Source organism: Corvus moneduloides, chromosome 1 (genome assembly GCF_009650955.1).
Source record: "Corvus moneduloides isolate bCorMon1 chromosome 1, bCorMon1.pri, whole genome shotgun sequence".
NCBI classification, from domain to species: Eukaryota; Metazoa; Chordata; class Aves; order Passeriformes; family Corvidae; genus Corvus; species Corvus moneduloides.
The window spans coordinates 125,969,085-125,989,642 of record NC_045476.1 but is presented as its reverse complement, the minus strand read 5'-3'; the positions used below and the strand labels follow the sequence as shown (position 1 = coordinate 125,989,642).

General features: G+C 41.9%; 2 protein-coding genes across 2 annotated transcripts in view; one reads left to right on the top strand and one right to left on the bottom strand.

Annotated features, from left to right (window-relative positions):
• Window positions 1–5,178, top strand: part of LOC116452185 (aspartyl/asparaginyl beta-hydroxylase-like) — a gene marked incomplete at its 5' end in the record, with an annotated part of 53,139 nt that extends 47,961 nt beyond the window's left edge. The window contains one exon of the mRNA XM_032126390.1: window positions 953–5,178. Within this exon, the coding sequence (XP_031982281.1) occupies window positions 953–1,103 (151 nt within the window). The remainder of the gene's footprint in view (window positions 1–952) is intronic.
• CLVS1 (clavesin 1) overlaps window positions 5,179–20,558 on the bottom strand; it is a 101,981-nt gene continuing 86,601 nt past the window's right edge. The window contains exon 6 of the mRNA XM_032126325.1: window positions 5,179–6,431. Within this exon, the coding sequence (XP_031982216.1) occupies window positions 6,344–6,431 (88 nt within the window). The 3' untranslated portion in view covers window positions 5,179–6,343. The remainder of the gene's footprint in view (window positions 6,432–20,558) is intronic.

Sequence of the window (20,558 nt, the reverse complement as noted above, 5' to 3'; positions counted from 1 at the left end):
GTGTCCAGTTTGGGACACTTTAGTACAAAAAAAGTCTTTGATAAACTAGAGGGACCCCAGCAGAGGATGAATAAGATGATTAGGAGGAGGAGCTCAACGAACTGGTATGGAGTCTGAAAACCAGAAGGCTGAAGAGGAGCCTAGTTACTGTCTTAACTACTAATGGGTGCCACTGAGGAAGACAGAGCCAGACTCTTTTCAGAGAGGTGCAGTTGTAGAGTAAGAGGTACTGAACACAAGTGACAGGGAAGGAACTTTCATCTCGGTAGAAGGGAGTTTTCACTGTGAAATGATAGGGTGCCCATGGTTGCAAGTATTTTGGGTTCTTCACTAGTGGATTTTTGACTATTTCATCTAACCACAAAGTTGGATCTAACTTTGCAGTGAGTCCTGTGAGCAGAGGCTTGGACTACATGACCTTCCAAAGGCATTGTTCTGATTTTTAGAAAAAGCAAACTGATTTAATGTAATTTCTTTTTGAACCATATGACCATGTTACTGGTCATGCCCTCAGTTTTCATCACTTACGTACATCACTAATGTATCTGATTAGAAATGAAGAAAAGTGGATTATTACACCAGTATTATACCCATTCCCAGCTTAATGGACTCAACTGATTAAAAGTATAATATATAATATATATCATAAATGTCTGAATGTTTTTGTGAGCGTAACTGTGCAGAATGAAGGGAAAGGATCCCTCAGTAATATGAAGGTCCATTAGACTGATCTTTCTGTAGTTTATTTAAAGCTCCCATACTCCAATCTCTGTATATTAGGCAGTGAAATCTTGACTATGCAATCTGTACTGTTTAAATCTTTCTCGTATGTCAGAGAGCATCTTCAGAGCTGATCTATAGCTGACCTGCTCTGGTAACTTCAAAATTTGTATTATTTGTGCTTCTGGCCCTTCAAATACTACACTAAAGTGTGTCATTTCTTGTTTTACAGAGACTGGGAAGAAGGGAAAGTTCTTATTTTTGATGACTCTTTTGAACATGAAGTATGGCAGGATGCTGAAAGTTACCGCCTGATATTCATTGTGGACGTGTGGCACCCTGAGTTAACAGCACAACAGAGACGTACCCTTCCTGCTATTTAGGGGGTTTCTTCTGATATGTGGAGCAGAGGAGCATTAACTCCTTTGGGGTATGAAAATAGGATTAATTTATCCAGCATACGAAGTATACAAACATTTTAAGGGTAAGAAAAGATAAGGATGACATTCTATGATCAGAGTGGACCTGGTTTAAAAAAAAAGAAAAAGAAAAAAAAAGAAGCCATTTTTTGTTTCATATTGATACAGCACTGATGTGTATTGTTTTTCTGGCTGCAAATCTGAAAATAAGTCTTGTCAGCCAAAAAGCAATAGGTCTGGATTTTCAAACTGAGGAATGTGCAGATGTTTTTGCCATGCCCGTATTTTCTTTACAAAACCAGTCAGTCAGTCACCTGCTCGACTATGTTCAGGCACAATATTTATGATTCTATATCTAGGGAGTACTTCCTGGGCTTCTGTCTGGGAAGCAACATGTAAGATATTTGCAAACATATGCACACAATTGACTTTGAAAATCAGTACGCAGTTAGCTGCTTTAGGCGTAGAACATGTCCCTATGTTATCACTGTAGATAATGTGAACGGATTATGTGTGTTTTGTACTTTTTCTACCCGAGTAATTGTATTTTTCTAGCTTAATTATGAACAAATCTTCTTTAATTAACCACTATTTTTTAAAAAAGGTGATATATATACAAGTGTGTCTCTAGCTATCAGCAGAAGGAAAACACTGTATATGAACAAATTTCATTTTTGCCAAGTGTGGCCTTCTTTCACCTTCCTGGAAATGCAAACAGGAACTTGCATAATAGCTGCCTAGTGAAGCTTTGTTCTTCTAAAACAGAATAGTTCTCTTAGCAGGTGACTTTCAGATTGATAATGTGATTTTGGAAAATGTTGAGCAAATCTGACATTTTTAGACTCAGATCTTAAAGTAGTTGACAGGATTATATGGTGAGCTGCTGTTTCTCCCATCATTACAAAAGCTTCTGTTGTGATATCCTTTTTCTACCCAGCGAGGGTCTGGGTCACCTCCTTCCAGGGGGTCCTCTTTGGCTGCCCTTGGGTGGTCATTCAGCAGATAAAAAATTATATATGAAGAATTCCTTGTGCTTTGGGCAGAAGGATGAGGTCTAACTTGGCTTCCTGCCAGAATGCAGAGCAGACAGAGAGCTTCAGGTTATTAACTTGTATTAACTTCCACTGCCAGCATCCTACAGAGTGCTAGAATGATCCTCTAATTGACCTAATGGTGTTTTCCTTGTCTTGAAATGTGTGACATAATGCTGAAGTAGTCTGATCCCAGTACTGTTTACAGTATGCTCTGTATTTGCCATACAGAATTTACTATATGGTAAAAACGCCTATTTTCAAGAAAGAAAACTAGTTGGATGTTTAAGCAGTTGGCAGATGTTTCGGGTCTGTACTGTTTAATGGAAGATGGAGGGTGCAGGACCCTCCACTTTTAGCTTCTAAGAACACTAAGAGGAGAGAGAGAGCAGTGATTGCGCTGCTGATTATGGCTGGCTGTTATCTCCTTACCTGCAGCACCAGCTGGGTGTGGACAGGTGTGCTAGCATGCTCTGGGCATCACTACTGAGGGTTGTGAGTGACAAACACTAAGCAAGGAGACATTGAGGTTACTTAGTCTCCACAGCTTTGACTTTTTTGTTCAAAAGACACAGGACAGTTTTTATTTGTGTAGTACTGGGTGGTTTACTACTGCAGAGTCTACATTGTGGCACTGAAGTATCATGACCTGAATGTCACATGTGCTGAAGCAAACTGCACATAAGAGCTTTGCATTCCCATAAACTGAAGGCTTTTCAGATTTTATATTTTACTAGGTAATTAAATCTTGTAATGCCATATAACACATGGTGATTGCACCATAAATTAGTGTAACCAGTTTCTGGAAGTGTGCACTTTAATTTCCTTTTTTGAATATTAAAGTGATAAACCCTCTTTTATCAAGAGTCACTTTTTGACAGCTAAGATAATTAGGTTTTAACATGTTGTCCATATCAAAAGTAGTCATGAGACTATACACAATGTACAAGAAAGTAAGAGTTCTCAGTTAATAATAATGAAAAACTGTTTAGATTTATAAGTTTCACACTTTAGAAAATATAAAAATACTTCTAGAGATCATTTGAAGAATCATGCAAAACTGGAAATAAGGTACTTGTTATTGTGGGGGGTAAAAATGTTTTTTAAATCTCCTGTTAGCTGTCAAGTCAGAGCCTATATTTTATATCTTTTTGAAGTCATCAAGCAGTACAAATTATAAGGTAATTCTCTAAAATAGAGACAGTGTGTGTAAAGAAAAAATCAAGAACATTTTGAACAAAAATTGATGGTTTAGGAATATTTTTATTAATGTTGCATTTCAGTTTCTATAGCTCAGAGTAAATGCTAAAGAAATGGTAAAAGTTTTGGAGTTTTATTTATGAAAATCCATGCCATCCTTCAGATTATTTCATTGTTCCTTTGAAGGCTCATACTTTATCTTGTTCAGTTGCAATTGGCAAATAGATAAAATTGGCAAATAGATAAAAGTAATCTCCCCAAGACGTGTGTGTGCCAGAGTAGCACTGTTTATTAGATCGTGCAGTGATACACTGGCCATTTAAAAATCTTAAGTGCCTCAAATAAGACAAGGTGTTCCTGCAATGCTGAAGTGAATCTATTCTATGCCCAGCTGTCAGGGAGCTGAGAGTGTATAATTTCTTTAGGTACAGTTACTGGATTAGCTCTGTACATGGGGAGGATATACAGAGCAGACTGCAGAAATTATGCAGTGAATTACTGTCATATTATTTTAGGTATTCCTGTTTGTCAACTGGTATTTTGTCTTGAAAAGGCTTTTCAACATTGGAAATGCCAAGGGAAGAAGTGAATGGAAGTGTTTTCTTTAATGGAGATCCATTGCAATTTGCATTTTTTTTGCTAGATTTATTTACAGAAGGAAATGGAGGACAAGGGCAATATAATTTGTAACACAGTATGCACTCATCGTGATGCTAGTGCTGGGTTCTACCTTTCCTGTTGTTACTTTGATTGCACAGTCTGTGTAAGAGCCTACAGTTAAATGCAGGCTTCATACAGTTATATGCAAGGCATCATATGTATTTATTCATATCACAGTTAAAGAAAATAAATAGTCCTTTGAGAGGTTTGATCCTCAAGGATTGGATTTCAGTGGTATTTGCACTTCTTGGGCAGAAGAAGACCCACTTTAATGAACAGTGATTGTAACAGATCATCACAAAGGTTCAGTGGCAGTGGGGGTAAGTGTATTAACAGAGAAAAATCACAAACCAAAGTATTTCTTCCTTAATGCTGCAGTGTAATAGCAAATGTCTGTCTTTTTTTGTCTCTTTGGGTTTTTACTTTCTGCTTTAAGCACATTCTCTTTGACAAATCCAAATGCCTTTGAATCTCTGTGAGCCCAGGGAAGGGAAAGGAGCTATATGCTCCTACCAGGACTTGACGTCCTTGTTTCCTGTAATAGGTGGTGATGATGTCAGGGGAGGTGGAATGGAAGAAACCCCAAAGATAAATGGGCTCAGTCATCTTATTTTTTTAATGTTCCTGAAAGCTTCTGCTTCTGACTTCTGTGTTGCCTTGCTGGGAACATCCACTGCCTTAAAGACTTGCTCTCTATCATGGAGGCCAGGCTTTGTATCAATGACATGTTGCTGCAATAAGAGGTTAGTCTGAGTGAGGTTATTCTGTACAAAAACTAGTGGGTAAAATCCCAGGTGTGTCGATAGGATCTGGCAGGATATCCTTTCTGCCCTGTGCAGGCATAAAATGCTGTTGTAGATTAAGGCAGTATTTTGTTAGTCCCTCTGTTAGGGCTGACCATGTCCACTTGAATGATATCATCACTTCAGAGTAACACTTGAGAATTCAGTGGGTGTTCCAGTGCACATTAAAAACCCTTATGCCCATTATCATCTCATTTTGAATCTACGGTTTACACTGCTACCTTTGATATATTGTTGCCAACTGCTTGTTCTAGTAAATTGTCAATGTATGGCAATTTAATTGAAGCCTAAAAATGTGTACAGTGATTGTAACTGTTTTAGGAAATAAAGTCACTGCACATGCAATTTGATAAGTTGTTCTTTTATTTCTTTAATCCGGTTTCCATTTCAATGAGGGGATGGTACTCTCTTTGCAGCTAGAGCAAACAGAGATATAACAAACTGATCTTTGGCATTTCAGTTCTTCTATTCTTCAACATTTCCTTCTAGCAGAAACTTGTACTGAATAATTAATTCTAAGTTTTCCTTTTCATTTTAACCATGGCCCACATCTGCAATCGGCGTACCTTTCTGGCTCACACTTTTTCCTGACTGCAGGAGGGAAGGGGGTAAATGGCTCTGCAGAGTTTTCATTTGCTGTTGTGACCTAAATGAAACAATCTGGATTGAACCATTAATCACTGCTGAATTTGTCCAATGTGTCTCCCTGGAACCCCCCCTTCACACGTGCACACACATGCACACCCACATGTCTTAGAGGCTCCTCAGTTGCCTGTGGAAAAACACATCATTAAAATTAAATAATTGCATTTCAAATTGTGCACGTCTGCTGCTCACACACTCATTCCACAGCTGACAGTTTTAGAAGGGCTTCAGAAGTTAAGAACAATTTTTGCTAGATACTGAAATGTGACCCCTGTATAAGCTGCATGGATGAGGCAGTCACAAAGTGTCATGTTGAACGGCATTATGCTGGCACTGGGGTTCTTTTTTAAAAGCAAAATCCTTCTGTAAAACTCAAGTATGCTGTAGATGTTGATGATTCTGCCCTCTGACCCAGATTACACTTGCTGATTACAGTGTAAAGTTTAAATTTGAGATGCTTTTCTTTAAAATACACTTATAACCTTCCCCTCTATAAAATGAGCATCCCTGATGGAGTCTTCAGGAACACTATTGACACACCCTGGTTTCTTTAAACAGAGAATGCAGTCCCACCATTTCCAATATTTTAATGTCATAAGTCAAAAAGACAGAAAAAAAAAAAAAAAAGAAATTCAATTCTTTGTATATGGACAGACTCCTGTGTCAGTAGGAGTTTCTCAGTTCTTGTTCAGCGCTGGTCGCACGGACAGATGGCTGGTGACAGTTGTTACTTGGTCAGGAAACATGAAGGACTTGTTATCGAGCGAAACGCGTGTGTGCGTGCGTGTGTCTGTGTGTGGTGTGCTCTCTGGGGTTCTGCTATGGTGGAAGTCTGTTCGTGGATCTCTGTTGGGCACATGAGAGCTCAGTCCAGAGCCAGCAGCGGTTGGGTGTTCTCACTTTCCCCCTGGTCTTCATGTTTCAGCGTGCCAGCTTCCACCACAGACTGGGACCTGAAAGCAGGAAAACACACATGCTAGCAAGAAGCACTCACCTCCCTGGGGTCCCCCTTCTTCCTTTTATGATCTTTGCTTTACTCTATTTTCATCTTTATGGCTTTTTAATTATTTTCTGTGGAAAGCATAAGGAATTTGAGGAATTGAAATATAAACAGGGAAGTGACTCGTGATCTCAAATTCTTTCAAAATATTTAGTGCTTACCTACTGTCCATAGTGCTGAACATGCTCAGCAACTTAAAGACCTGGCCCTGCAATACCATGAGGTCTGTTGGTGCTCAGTGTCTTCCGAGGCAAAGCTCTGTGTGTGACTGCTCACTGGAAAGCAATGTCATTTGCACAGGTGCTTGCAGGACTGAGTCACAGCTTGTGCTTGTTGCAAATCTTGAGAAATACAAACAGGTGAATCACGTTTTACTGACGTAGGGCTTTACAGGACAGAGCTCCCACGAGGTATCCAAGACCAATAAAGAAGACAGAGTTAATATGACAATGAGGGAACTTCTGGTGTGCCCAGTCCTTCAGTTTATCTCCCTGCTTACACCCTTGAAGGATAACTTTTTTCAGGGTTAGTCCATTTTAAATTCATTTCTGTCTTCAATGTGGGAAGCAGAATTTATCCTTTGTTATTAATGGATTAAAAAAATCCCAACATGGGAAAAAAGAGTAAACACTAGAGAAAGAGGAGCATCATTTTTTCTTGCAGTAACAGAAGCTGAATGGGATCAAAATAGTGGGAAGATTCAAAACTATTTAATTTTCTGAGGTCTGTGTGCTCTAATGTTTGCTTGCTGAGCTATGGAAGGAGGATCTGATGAGTTTATTGTTATAGAGATTTGTTATCCTCCATTTTCTCTGTTTTGGGCTAGGAGTTGCCTCCCAGTTTGGAGGAGACAATGAGCTTCAGAGCAAGATCACGGGGTGAATCTGGAACTTTCAGAAAGGGAACTTTTTCATAAAGGGGGATAGAGTCATCTGGACCAGGCATTCACATAGTGCATAGTATTGTTATGAAGAGCCAGTTTTTTCATGGATAGCTTTTAGAATTAGGGGTAGCTCTCATTCCATACATGATGCATTTGTAGTTCCCAGTTGTTCATTTATGGTTTAGCTATTTTGTGAGATTAGATGTCACCTCTCTTTTGATAAGTATCCTTAATAAATTGCATCCTTTGGTACTGCAAGACTGAATACCATGACTGTGAATAACTTGTGTGATAATTATTCTTATGCCTGGAGCTTTCATTAAAGCATAATAAAAAAATTTTCATTAAAAGAAAACTCTCCAAAGAAAGATAACAAAAACGGGATGCTCAATGGGAAGATTTTATGCCATAATTTTCAGAGAAAGTGTGTTTGCCCAAATGTTTTCACTGTGTATTTTTTACAGATATGACATCTGTAATGTTTATGATAGCATTTTAATATAGAGAAGCAACTGATTTGGGAGATTATGCAAAATGGCAATTTACATATTTCTAGAATGAGGCAGCAAAAACTCATCATGTGGCTTTCAAACTGTTATGGAATGGATTCAAATCACAACATCATCAGGTTTTTATTTTCTTTTTGACTACCAGATTAAATTATTATTAAACAGTACCTGATGAATACTTGTCACCAGTGTATTATTTCTGTCTGACTCACTGCCCTTCAATGAATATAAAAAGTTGTGTATCCTTTGCAGCATTTGCTAGCACACAGCAGAAAGTTTCTGCTCTAAGTCAACTGTGAAAAACCTCAACATTTTTCCTTTTGGGATCACTGCTGATCATCTCTGCTCTCATCTCATTACACACTCAGAAATTCTTGCATCTGTAACAGCAAGATCCAGATTCTCCACCATACTGGCACTTGGTTGCACACCACCTTGGGAGCAACATAGTCCCAAATTCTGTGTGCAGGTCCTATGCTGTTCCTTTTCACATGGAAACAAAACATCCAGAGCACTGAGTAAATGTGTTGTAACACACCTGACCTCCAAATTCAAGATGGCAAATGATCCAAATGCTATTCCCAGCCCTTCTGAATAATGTGAAGAGAGATCCAACTGAGATTTTTGTATCTGCCAAGCTCTACAGCAACAATTTCTTTTCTGTTTCTGCTAAAAGCTGCTTAGATTACGATCCTAAAATAAGCAATTCTGATACCTCTCTCTAGGGTACAGTCATGGTTTGAACAATCATCACTATTTTCTAAGACACCACAAAAAAAGGACTTGTGTTTGGATTTCTATTTTCCAAATACATCAGGGGTTTCTTTGCTGAAAAGTGTTTCCAGTTTTGTTTTTAACTTACTTTTTATATAGAAAAGCAGAAAAACAGCCAATTCCAAACAAGATTCAAAAATACCTTTTTCATATTCTTCATTTATGGTAAATATTAAAAATGCAGATAGTTGGGAAAGGATTTTGACAATATGAATCAATGCAGCTCACAATCTAATGTAATAACTTAGCATGAAATATATATTTCACCAGCCCAAAACATCCTGAATTTGTACATTGCTTGCAGGTGCTTGCAGGAGTCTCTTTATTTAATGACAGAGAAAAGATGATTTGCAGTAGGCCACAGTTGCAGAAAGCATTTTCAACTGACCACTAACTGTAGAATCACAGAATCATAGAACATGCTGAGTTGGAAGGACTGAGTTGGAGGACACCTCAAGAGTCACACCACGTACCTAAAAGCATTGTCCAAATGCTTCTTGAACTCTGTCAGGCTTGGTGCTGTGACCACTTCCCTGGGGAGCCTGTTCCAGAGCCCAGCCCACCCTCTGGGTGAAAAATCTTTTCCTGATATCCAAAATAAGCCTCCCCTGACCTGCTTCATGCCATTTCCTCTGGTCCTGTCACTGGTTAGGAAAGTGAAGATACCAGTACTTGCCCTTTCACTTCCCCTCATAAGGATGCTGAAGACCACAATGAGGTCCCCCATCTCCTCCAGGCTGAAGAACCAAGTGACTTCAGTCCGTCCTCATACGGCTTCCTCTCCTGTCCCTTCACCATCCTCATTTCTCCTTTGGACACTCTGTAATAGCCTCATACCTTTCTTATATTGTGGTGCCCAAAACTGCCCCCAGCACTCAAGGTGAGGCCGCCCCAGGCAGAGCAGAGCGGGACAATCCCCTCCCTTGCCAGGCTGGCGATGCTGTGCCTGATGCCCCCAGGACACGCTTGGCCCTCCTGGCTGCCAGGGCTCTGCTGACTCACATTGAGCTTGCCATTGACCAGGACCCCAGGTCCCTTTCCACAGCACTTGTCTCCAAGTTCTTGTTCCCCCACACTATTCACACAACCAGGGTTACCCCATCCCAGGTTCAGAATCCTTGTTAAACTCCATATGGTTGGTGATTGCCCATCTCTCTTAATTTGTCAAGGTCTCTCTGCAGCACTGTCCTGCCTTTGAGGAAGTCAACAGTTCCCCCAATTATTGTTGTAAGTATTCCTTTAAGTCCTGCATCCACATTGTTAATGAAGATGTTGAAGAGTAGAGGGCCTAAGATGGAGCCCTGTGGAACCCCACTGGTGACAGGTTGCCAGTCTGATGTCACCTAATTCACTATAACTCTGTGCCTGACCTGTGAGGCAGCTGCTCACCCATCACATGGTGTGTTTGTTCAGCTGTACATTGGATATTTTGTCAAGAAGGATGCTGTGACAGTATCAAAAGCTTTGCTGAATTCCAAGAAGATTTCATTAACTGGCTTTCCTAGATCAGCTAGGTGGGTTACTCCATGGTAGGATGAAATCTGGTTTGACAAGCAAGACTTTCTCCTCATCACCACACTGACTGTGGTCAATGACTGCATTATCCTCCAGCTGTTTTTCAATACCTCCCAGAATAATTTTTTCCATGATTCTAGTGGGCACTGAAGGGAGATTAACAGGCCTGTAGTTTCTGAGGTCCTCCTTCTTGCCCTCCTTGAAAATTGGGACATTTGCCAGCTTTCAGTCTGCTGGGACCTCTCCAGATCACCAAGACCACTGAAAAATCCTCTAGAGAGGTATTGCAGTGACATCAGATAATCTTTGAGCATTGTCAGATGTATCCCATCAGGCCCCATAGATTAGTAGGGATCCAGCTGGAGCAGCAGATCCTGCACAAGTTCAGGGTCAGCTGGGAATTGATCATTCTCACTCTCATGGTCCTCCAGGTTCAGGCATTGAGGTCTCCTGTATTTTTTGACTGTAGAAATTAATATAAGACAAATATTATTTGGAAGAAGCATCCTATGTGTTGGTTTCATCTGGCTTTTTTGTATCCAACAGATTCAGTTCAAGGAAAGCAGTCACATTTTAGGTATATGCAAGTTTACACACTATCTGGGGGGGGGTTGTATGCTGGCTCTAGCATTGAGCCTAGGACTAGGACTAGTTCTTATTTTAAAAGTACTCCTCCCTGTTTTAGCTGCATCAACATTTTATTCAGAGGACTTCACAACCGCATTTCAAATTTTTGAGAGAATCTGATCATGGCTCTTGAAAATGTGTGTGTGTATCTAATTCCACCTTAACCTTCTATTGAAAAATAAATTGCAGTTAGACACCAAAGTACCTTTGCCCTGACTTGTCTTTGTAAATTGCAACCTTCGTTGCATTCAAAGCACCCTCTCACACAACAATTTAAGCCATTTTGATTTAAAATGGTAAATGAGCAGTACAGAACTTCCCTTGTTTGGCAAGCAGGGTTTAAGCTTTGGCCCTGTAAATGCAGTGGATACTCTTCTGGTGGTATCCCATGGCCAGCAGAAATTGTTCATGGCACCAGACAAAAGCATTTTTGTTTTGCGCTCTTTCCTTATCAATATGTTCAAATACCTGATGGGGTGGAGTAGTAGAACACAAAAGAATCGTCTCAGTGATACTCAGTAACAGAAGAGGCAACAGACACAGATGGAAATACAGGAACTTCCATTTTTTACTGGGGAATGGACAAACACTGAAACAAATTGCTCAGAGAGGTTGTGGAGTCTTCGTGCTTAGAGATATTCAGAATCCAGATGGACACAATTCTGGACAACCTGCTCTAGCTGACCCTGCACTGAGCAGGGGATTGGGTAGAAGATCTCCAGAGGTTTCTTCCCCAACCTTCTTGTGATTCTGTGCCCATAGAAATACCAGCTTCCCTGTGCCATCCCAATTCATCTTTCTCTATCCTGACAGGGCAACTATTTTCTTTAAAAGTTGATTATGCCTTTGGGGTGTCAACTTTCACAGTGTGGATGACATTCAGCTGCTAAACATAGATATCTACGGCCATTTAAGGCACTCTAGAGTATCCAAAACAACTGATTAGATAACTGAAGGTTATGGCTCTGGGTTTTATAAAAGACTTGTAGAGGACTCATGTCCTTCTGCAGTAACAGATGGAGGCCAAGAGGCCATCGTAGTGCCTAAAACCATTTAATTATACTTTGCAGGATGAATACAGCTACTTTGTAATGTTCAAGAAATGTCTGAGTCATTTTGACCTGGGCCAGATATGAACTAATCATCTAAGGAGGAAACAGAAATTGCATTGGCCTTCCCCTGTCAATACATTTTAGTCACTTGTGTTTTGATTCATCTCATCATCAGACATCTATGGTCACTCTGTGCTATAAATGGCAGAGAAAGAAACATTCTCAGGGTGCTATTCATCTGACTTGTTCTAAACATATGGTATAAACATATGATTCATGGGTTACCTACATTCAAGTCCCTGTTTTGATGAGTTCTCATCTGTTAAAACTGGGGAGAACAGGTTTCATGACTTATGAGGCAATGTTTCCTACGTATCATAGCCACAACAGCCTCACACCTTCAATATTCACCTTCACTATATTACCTTCAGTACTCACCAGAAATGTGACACTTGTCCTGTGTGTGCTGCAGCTCTGGAATTATAAATGAGTATATCTGAATTCAAAACCTTCTGGTTTCCTTTTTTCTTCAGATAAAAATTCTCAGTAGCCAGTTTGAAAGATGCTTGGCTATGGAGGATCTGGTTGGCTTAAATTTTAACACAAGTAGACAATTGTTTGTATCACACAGATAGGGTCACTGCCCTCAGCTGGCAGACACTGTGCCTGTCTTTCTTTAACATGATCCATGTGGGAGACTTAGCTCCTGTAAGAGTACATGATCACAGCACTAGGTGCTAAATCTGAAGTAATTAAAACACAAGTCAATGCCCATAGACTTTACTAATCTAGATTCCAAGGCTAGGTAAGCTTGCTTATGAGAACAAAATGAAAATGGAAAGAGAAATGAATTCTAAGTCTCACTTCTGAACCCTGGGTACCATTTGAGTGTGGTCCATTTAAAGCGTCAATCAAACCCCCCATGGTTGTTTTACTGTTCAGCAAGAATATTTGGAAGTCTGGAAAATCAACAGTACCCAGCTGTTTCTCCAGCAGGCCAGCCATATATTTCAAATGACAGCACTGCATAGGTATGTACATCAATATCTAAGAGAACAGATGGCTTTATGTGTGTGGCCACTTTTATGCAACTCTCTCCAATTCAGTCAAAAACCATGTAAGAAGACTGGATGCAGACCTCCTAGCTGTGCTGTTTTCAGAAGGCTCTTGTCAGAGTGTAGCTGCAGTCAATCAGCTCACAGGAATTGATGTTTGTTGGGTATCAGTTTTGTTTCCTGTAAAAAATACAGTACAAAATCCTGGGCTGAGCTAACAGTAAGTGCCAGCGTATCACAGCATGTTTATCATAAGAGACATCTTCCAATTCTCTGATCCCTCATTTTATGCTCTTCTTCACAGGAATGCTGATGCACTGCAGCCCACAAGAGTGAGGACATATTTGTGCTGGGCTTCCTTTCAGGGCGTTTGTGAAGGAAAGAGGAGGGTGGCATGTTGTCTTCCCTAAGTGCAGGAGGCTTCAAGCTCTCAGAGCGACACACTGCAGATCACACTGAGTTTTCTACTGTTTTCTACCTCTCACCTCCCATCTGCTCATTTCCCTTAAATTCCATTCAGATTTCATCAGTACCCTAGGGCTGTTTGTCTCCCAATTATTTTTTCCCTTTACAGAACATCATGAGTATTTTTTAAAATCACACTTGTGAATGTTTGTATTGACAAGGTCCAAGGGACATTTCTTTCTCTGCTTTTCTCCCTTCATCAGACTAAAGAGGGGGGTGCAGCACCTCAGAGTGTGCTCTGCAACACCCCCTCACTCAAATGTACAGCTTCACCAGGTGGGAAAAACAAGGCTTTCTCTGTGGTATCACAGAAACAGTGCAGATGTACAGGTGTCAAGAAATTGTGGCAAAAGGTACCCTCTTGTTATTGAAAGTGCTTGAAAAGGAAATGCTCCCCAGGTGGTGTGGGCAGATGAAGCCAGCCCTGCTCAGCAGTGCACAGTCCCAGTGCAGCAGCCATGGCATGTGGTTCTCTGCCCAGGCTCACAAGCCCTGCTCAGATCTCTTGCCAATGCAATTCTACAGGTTCTACGCTGGTGTTGGCTCACAGCTCCGCATTGAGACAGCAGAGTGTTGTGCCACAGAGACCTGCCCAGAGGGGCAGCTTTGGTACACCAACCACAGCACTGTGAAAAGATGCAGCAGCACCAATGTCTAGGGGCCCAGGTGGGCTGTGAAGTGATCCACTGGCATGATGAGTCAGGGGCAAGAGCAGCATGAAAACTCCAGCACAACCTTGCTGCCACCCCCTGGCTCAGCCCTCAGGACAGTGGTGACAAGCTGCTGCACTTCCCAAGTGGAAGCTGACTTTGTGGCCACTGTGGCAGCAGTGACCATCTTTCTCCCTGGTGGTGAGCACACCCTAGTGAGAGGCCTCCCAGTAGTGCCTTAGCACATCAAAGTCAGGGGCAGCCCTGGGCCAGACCTGTAACTGCAGGTGTGAGGAAGAATCTGCGAGTACACCTGCACCGCTAAAGAGGCAACTGCTGCACAAGACCCCTCATCCTCCCTGTGCCCACCAGTTCTCACTATGTTCCTGACATCTGGCCACAGCTGCTTCTCTCCACCACAAATCCTGAGCACAGCTCACTGCAGGGTGTGCACAAAGAGGGATAGGGATGACACTGCACCATGTTTCACTCTAACCACGGCCCAGCTGTCTGAGCACCCAGTCCTGACCCATCCCTTAGCCCACACTACTCTCCAAGGATGTAGTGTGTATCCTTTGGCTCTTGCTGTAAAAACAGATTTCTGGTGGGCTATGACAAGTTCTCAGCTTCTCGCAGGTACTCTGAATTGTATAAACATACAGAAATGCTTAAGTATTTGACACAGCACGTGCACGCTCATGTCTCCAGGCCACCAAGACCCGGATGGGACATGAGCATATGCAGGGCAAATGCAGCCAGACTCCTCTTGGCAGGGCCTACCCCCAAGTAATGCAGACAGGAGTTGGTCTGTGACATCAGCCTTGGAATTAGGGTGCACATCTCAGTCTTTTTTCATCACTGTGGATTTGCCTGATATCTCCTGCTCCTAAGTGTTCTGAGCTTCTGTGTCAAGATCTTGCCTCAGTCCAGGGCAGTGGAAAGGCGTGGGTGGGAGCTTTTCCTGTCCATTTCCTTTCTCTGCTATAGACTGAGTTTTCCACATGCTTTTTTTCTTGGAGAAGGGATAGGAGCACCTGCTTCAAACAGGAGTTCCTGGAAGACCCTTAGTCCTCTGGAATCCAGTATGTCACCTATCACATTGTAAGCCTAGTCACAGGATCAAATAAAATGACACTGTAGCAGCAAACACCAATTTACATCAGATTCAGCAGAGCTGTTAGGAAGTGTGCAGAATTTGATATCTCAAAAAAGGATTTCAGGCCAGGTAATGAAAAAAATTTCTTCTCACACTTTATGAATATTCGCACATGAACACACATGCACTTGCCATCACCATTCATGGTTTTCCTGCTTATCCCCATTTCCTTGCCCTCCAAGGTCTCTGACTAGCCCAACAGCTTCCAGTCCCTTTTTTCAGACAATCCAATCCTTTACTCCTGCCTCATCTTTCAGTCTGCCTTTTTTTGCTTCCATTCCAGTGACTCCAGTTCTCAAGATCTCAACCAGATCTGCCACTGAGTCATAGTCTCTTCACTGTGGCAATAACAGGGAGGACAGAGCCATAAGAGCAAAGGGGATCAGTCTTCCTACTTCCCCATCATACATCAGAAGTCTCCTGTCCTTCAGAAGAGCAGCACTACATCATGAAAGCAACCCTGCAGATGTACTATTTAGAGTGTAAAGTCAAGCACCACCACCGAGTGAAAAGCCAAAATGTAGGCTGGGGGAGCAGCAGTCACTTGGCCAGGTGTGTGTGGGTGTGGTGACCCATGCATTGTGCCCTGGCCGCAGGAGCACACACTGTTCTTTCTCAGAGGGCTCTTTCCTCCCTCAGTGCTCAGCATACACAGCGCTGTGCTAGTAAGTGGCTTTTTATTTTGCTTTCTTCTGGTGATTCAGTGTGCCGCTCTGTGACACATTTGCTGCATATTACTCCAAGCCAGCTCTGAAGATAGCCTTTGTTAATTCCCTCCTGAGCTTTTCTGTGGAGTTTATCAATGCAGTACTTGTGTGCCTCTTTAATGCTAATTCATTTACTACCATAGCATGACTGTGAGAGTTGGTTTTCTTTTAATTTTCATTTTGCATGTGGAGATCTGAAACACAGTGAGATTAGGGTACAAGTATTCCTCTGATGGGGTGCCCAGAGCTGAAGGTCTGATTTTGCGGAGCCCTCAGCCTTGAGTGGCAGCTTGTGTGTACAAAGCACATGTCCCATGGATTTCTGTTGCAGGCAAGTGCTGGGTATTTCTGGAAATGAGACCCCAAAGTCTGTAGCTTGACAGGTTGAAAATAAGCAATGTGCAATCTCACCATCTGTGTGAAGTTTGGCTTAAGCTACTTGCCAGGCTGACACGGGCTCAGGGGAAAGGGAGACCAGGATCTGCTTCTCAAGGGCTGCACCAAACAGACTGAACCAAAGGGTCATTCCTTGTCTCCATCAGCCATTTGCTTGCCCACCAAATGTGTGTTCTAGCCCGTCTGCTTCCACTCCTTTGTGCCCACCTCGTCTTTCAGTCTGCCTTGTGGCTTCCATCCCAGTGACCCAAGTCTCCAGTACTCCAGATGGGTTCACCACTAAAATCCTCATCTCTCCAATTATCCTGCCAACAGCAGGGTTGAAGCCCTGTGAGCACAAGGTGTCAGTCTTCCAAATCCTGGCTCCATGTCTTGCCATAGATTGGGCTGGTGCAGGGACAACAGTGATCACAAATAAAAGTTGTAATTACAAAAGCCCTCTACACCCCATGGCCTAGGCAGGAGATCCACATCGTGGGCATTGAACCGTCAACCCAAGCTGAACAAGTTTATTTATGTTGGGAGGCCAAGCTAAAGCACGAGGCAATCTGTGGGGCCATTAAATGCTAAAATTAAATATGTTTCCACAGGGCATGTGTGAATTGCCCTTTCAAAGGCTTGTAACTCAGCCAGATGTAGGTGGATTTTTCACAGGACAGCAAAAGACATAAGCAGTGTAAAACCATTTGTTTTATTAAGTGTCATGTCTCTAATCTAAACTACTAAACTTTTAGCCAATTTATAGCCAGCTGAAGACATAATTTACAACACAATATTTTAGGCAGCCTGATCAGTACTGCCATTCCCATCTCTAGCCTGTATTTGTGCACCCATGCACTGGGAATTCAGTGCTGCAAACAGATGAAACGAAACCAGCGCTGTCAATGCCCCCAGAGAGCAACTGAATTCCTGCCTTGTCCTCTCCTTGGTTCGGCTGTGGCTTTGCAACTCAGATTTCCTGCTTGGCTTCTCTTGCTACAGGTTACTGAGGAAATTCTGCAACATCTCCCCTGTAGCCTCTGTAGGACTTGCTAATGTGCCAGATGCACCAGTTTCTTTCCATTTCTTTCTGATGTATTCACTGGATTCTATTTAAAGGTTATAAATCTTTTTTACCAGCTAACGATCTATATTATTAGATAATGCATACATTACATGATATGCATGGCCCTGGGACACCTGCTTTACTACCAATATGTGCCTCATTCATCATCTGTGTATGGAGGAAGTCTTTCTGCAGAAGTATTCAGAAATTCTCCTTTGTTTAAAATAATTTATAATAAAATAGTGAATGTAAGCCTTGCATTGTGGGTCCCATGTATTACAGAGCTATTTTATCACAAGTTTTTCCCTTTCCCCCCAACACAAGTAGAAATGCACCCCAGCTACAAGCAGAGCAACCCAGGTTCCATCCATGGGCAGTGGGAAGTGTTCACACATTTTCATACTGATTTTTATTTGCTGGTATTTTACTACTTCTGCAGTAAATTGGTGCTGACTGTGAACCGGCATAAAACATGACCCATAAAAGCAGAAACATATGGCAAAGGAACATTAAGGTCACACTAAGGATAACAACTAGAAAGGTCTGCCTTGCACAGCCCAGCTGGGCATATGGAGGAACAAGTCTGAATAAATAAAAACCTTACATAAGTCACCCCCATGAATGGCCCCTTTTGGTTCTAAAACTGTTCCAGTCGGCATTAGTGTGTACCAGTTGTAATATCCTTCTTTCTGGAAGCAGGATCCCACTTCTGAGAAACAGCAATTAATTTCAGCAGTGAGTTCATTTGAATATCAGGGCTTTTGAAAACACACACATTAGGAGGCAATAATGGCTACACCCTCAACTGTACTTTAAAATCCTTTCACTCTAATCTGGGATGTAAAAATCCACATACTCTAACTCAACATCATGGAGCAATGAGGCAATGCATTCCAACAGGCTCTTTCCACTGCATTTTCAAAATGCTCAATATGGGGGCTTTTGTTGAAATACTAGTCAGGCCATTGAGTCTTTAGGTGCTTTAGTCCTTTAGGAAACAGCCCCAAGTTGTGCCAGGAGAGGTTTAAATTAGGTATTAAGAAAAAATTTCTCTACTGAAGGGGTTGTGAACATCGAAAGAGGCTTCCCAGGGAAGTGGTGGAGACACCATCCCTAGAGGTATTTAAAAGACATGTAGATGTGGTGCTGAGGCACAAGGTTTAGTGGTAGACTTGGGTTAACATCGAACTTGATGCTCTTAAAGAACTTTTCCAACCTAAATTATTCTACAGTTCTATGATTCTATAAGTTTCTATTTCACAGGGGAAAAATGTAATGGTGTCTTGATGCACAGATTGCACGTTCATAATTAGTGTGCTTGGCTCTACTTTAAAAGTTTTACCCTAACTCTGAATCTACTGAGTGTCTGATGAGTTTGACTCAGTGATACTAATGCTCTTGCAACCCATGTTATCCTAAGAATAATTTTAACTCCAAATTTGAATAAAGTTGTCATCAATTAAACTTTGTTTAAATAAGTTTCATTAAACAGCCCAGGTTGTTTGACCAGAATATGTATGCAGTTGTTAGGTAAGATTTCCTTTCTCTGCAAGGCAATTTTAAATTGCACTGGGTTTTCAAACTCATTTGCACTGGCAGCATGTTAAAAGCTAGTGTTCTTTTGGTACTTGGGAGGGCAGAGAAGGAACATTCAGCTCCCAGGCTGTGCTTGGTGCCTATACAGGGGGCAAGCAAAGGCAGAGAACAATCTTTGTCACTTGGACTGAAAATCAAGTTCAGACATCAAGAAGTGACCCAGATGCAGCTGAAGAAGGGCCATTCTTGTGAAGAAAAGTGAGTCACAGAGAGGTAACATGCTGCTGCAGCTTACTTGTTGCTGCTACACCCGAGTGTAAGAGCAAGGGTGACACTGGAGCAAAAAGAAAACTTCAAAGAGCTGAAGCTCTTTCACATTCTCCTCAGTCGCTGAATTCATCCCTCCACCTGGGGATGTGGGGATGCTCGCCCATTGCTTTTAGGTACCCAAATAGCTACAGACATGGATCTCCTACTGTTGGGAGAACGGGGATAAAAAATGTCCCCCATTGGCACAGTGATATGCTGAGAGCAATCTCTGACTCTTTAACTGCTAGGCTTAACCATCCACCATAACTATTGGTTAAACTGCACACCCAGATAAAACCTCCAGCTGTTCCTAAAAACAGCAGCTGATCAACAAAAACCAGCATGAATGCCTCAGGCAAATGCTTTGCTTTTGTGTGAGCTCCCTGTTGACTAAAGGCCCCTTTCTGACCATCAGAGATCACAGAAGACTTAGCTGCAGCTGAAAGGGAGGTGATATTCTTCCCTGTGCTCCAAATTTTTGCACCATTTACATTGCTCTGAAATTCCAAAGCTCTTAAGTAACAGGATCCCTGCACGGATGCAGACCCTTCGGAAGGGATGGCCCAAGACAAGGGAAGGGTCTGTTGCCATTGCTGCTCCCAGAACTGTCTAATGGATGTGGTCAGATTAAACTAAGTTTGCTGTATTAATGCTGGTTTGCATGTTTACTACCTTGCCCATTTCAGACTTCACTGAGCTGGATCTTAATAAACATACATCCTGAATGGATTTTTATTATTGTTGCTTCCCCTCCCTTCCCCCCCCCATCATTAAGACTCATTATGTGGAGTCATCAGCTGTTTTGCTTTGTTTCCCATCTGTTCATACAGTACTTGGGGTTGTAGATAATACTGCAGATGGGAGTGCCATTTCCACTATTTTGGTTTTGCTCCAGTGGGACTTCATGTGGCCACTGGTGGAAAAACTGCACTGGTTTTGAGTAAAGATTTTCCGTATTATAGACACTTGTCAAATCTCAAAATTTTAAAGATCATGGCACTGACTAGAGTCAGTGGCAGTCTTTCCCTAGGAGGGTTTTCAATCCTTTCCCCATCTACAACACCTCCATTCTCTGAAGTCAACAAGGACTCTCTGGAGAACAAATCTTGTGCAAGTTCAAGTCACGGAAAACTACCCCTGCCTGTGACTGGGAAGGAGATAATGTTCTGGTTCCATTGCTGTTAAATGGAGCAGAAGTTGGAATCTGATGAGACTTTGCTATGCAAGTCTAATCTCCTGCAGCCCCTTCATATTAGTCTTTCACTCCTGTATCAGTTAGATTGTCATCCTGGCATGCTGTTTCTGGCCCCTGATGACCAGCAAACCAACTCTAATTTGCAGCCAAGCTATACTTTGATCAACTGATACACATTTGATCTCATGCCTAAGCTGTTCTTTTTC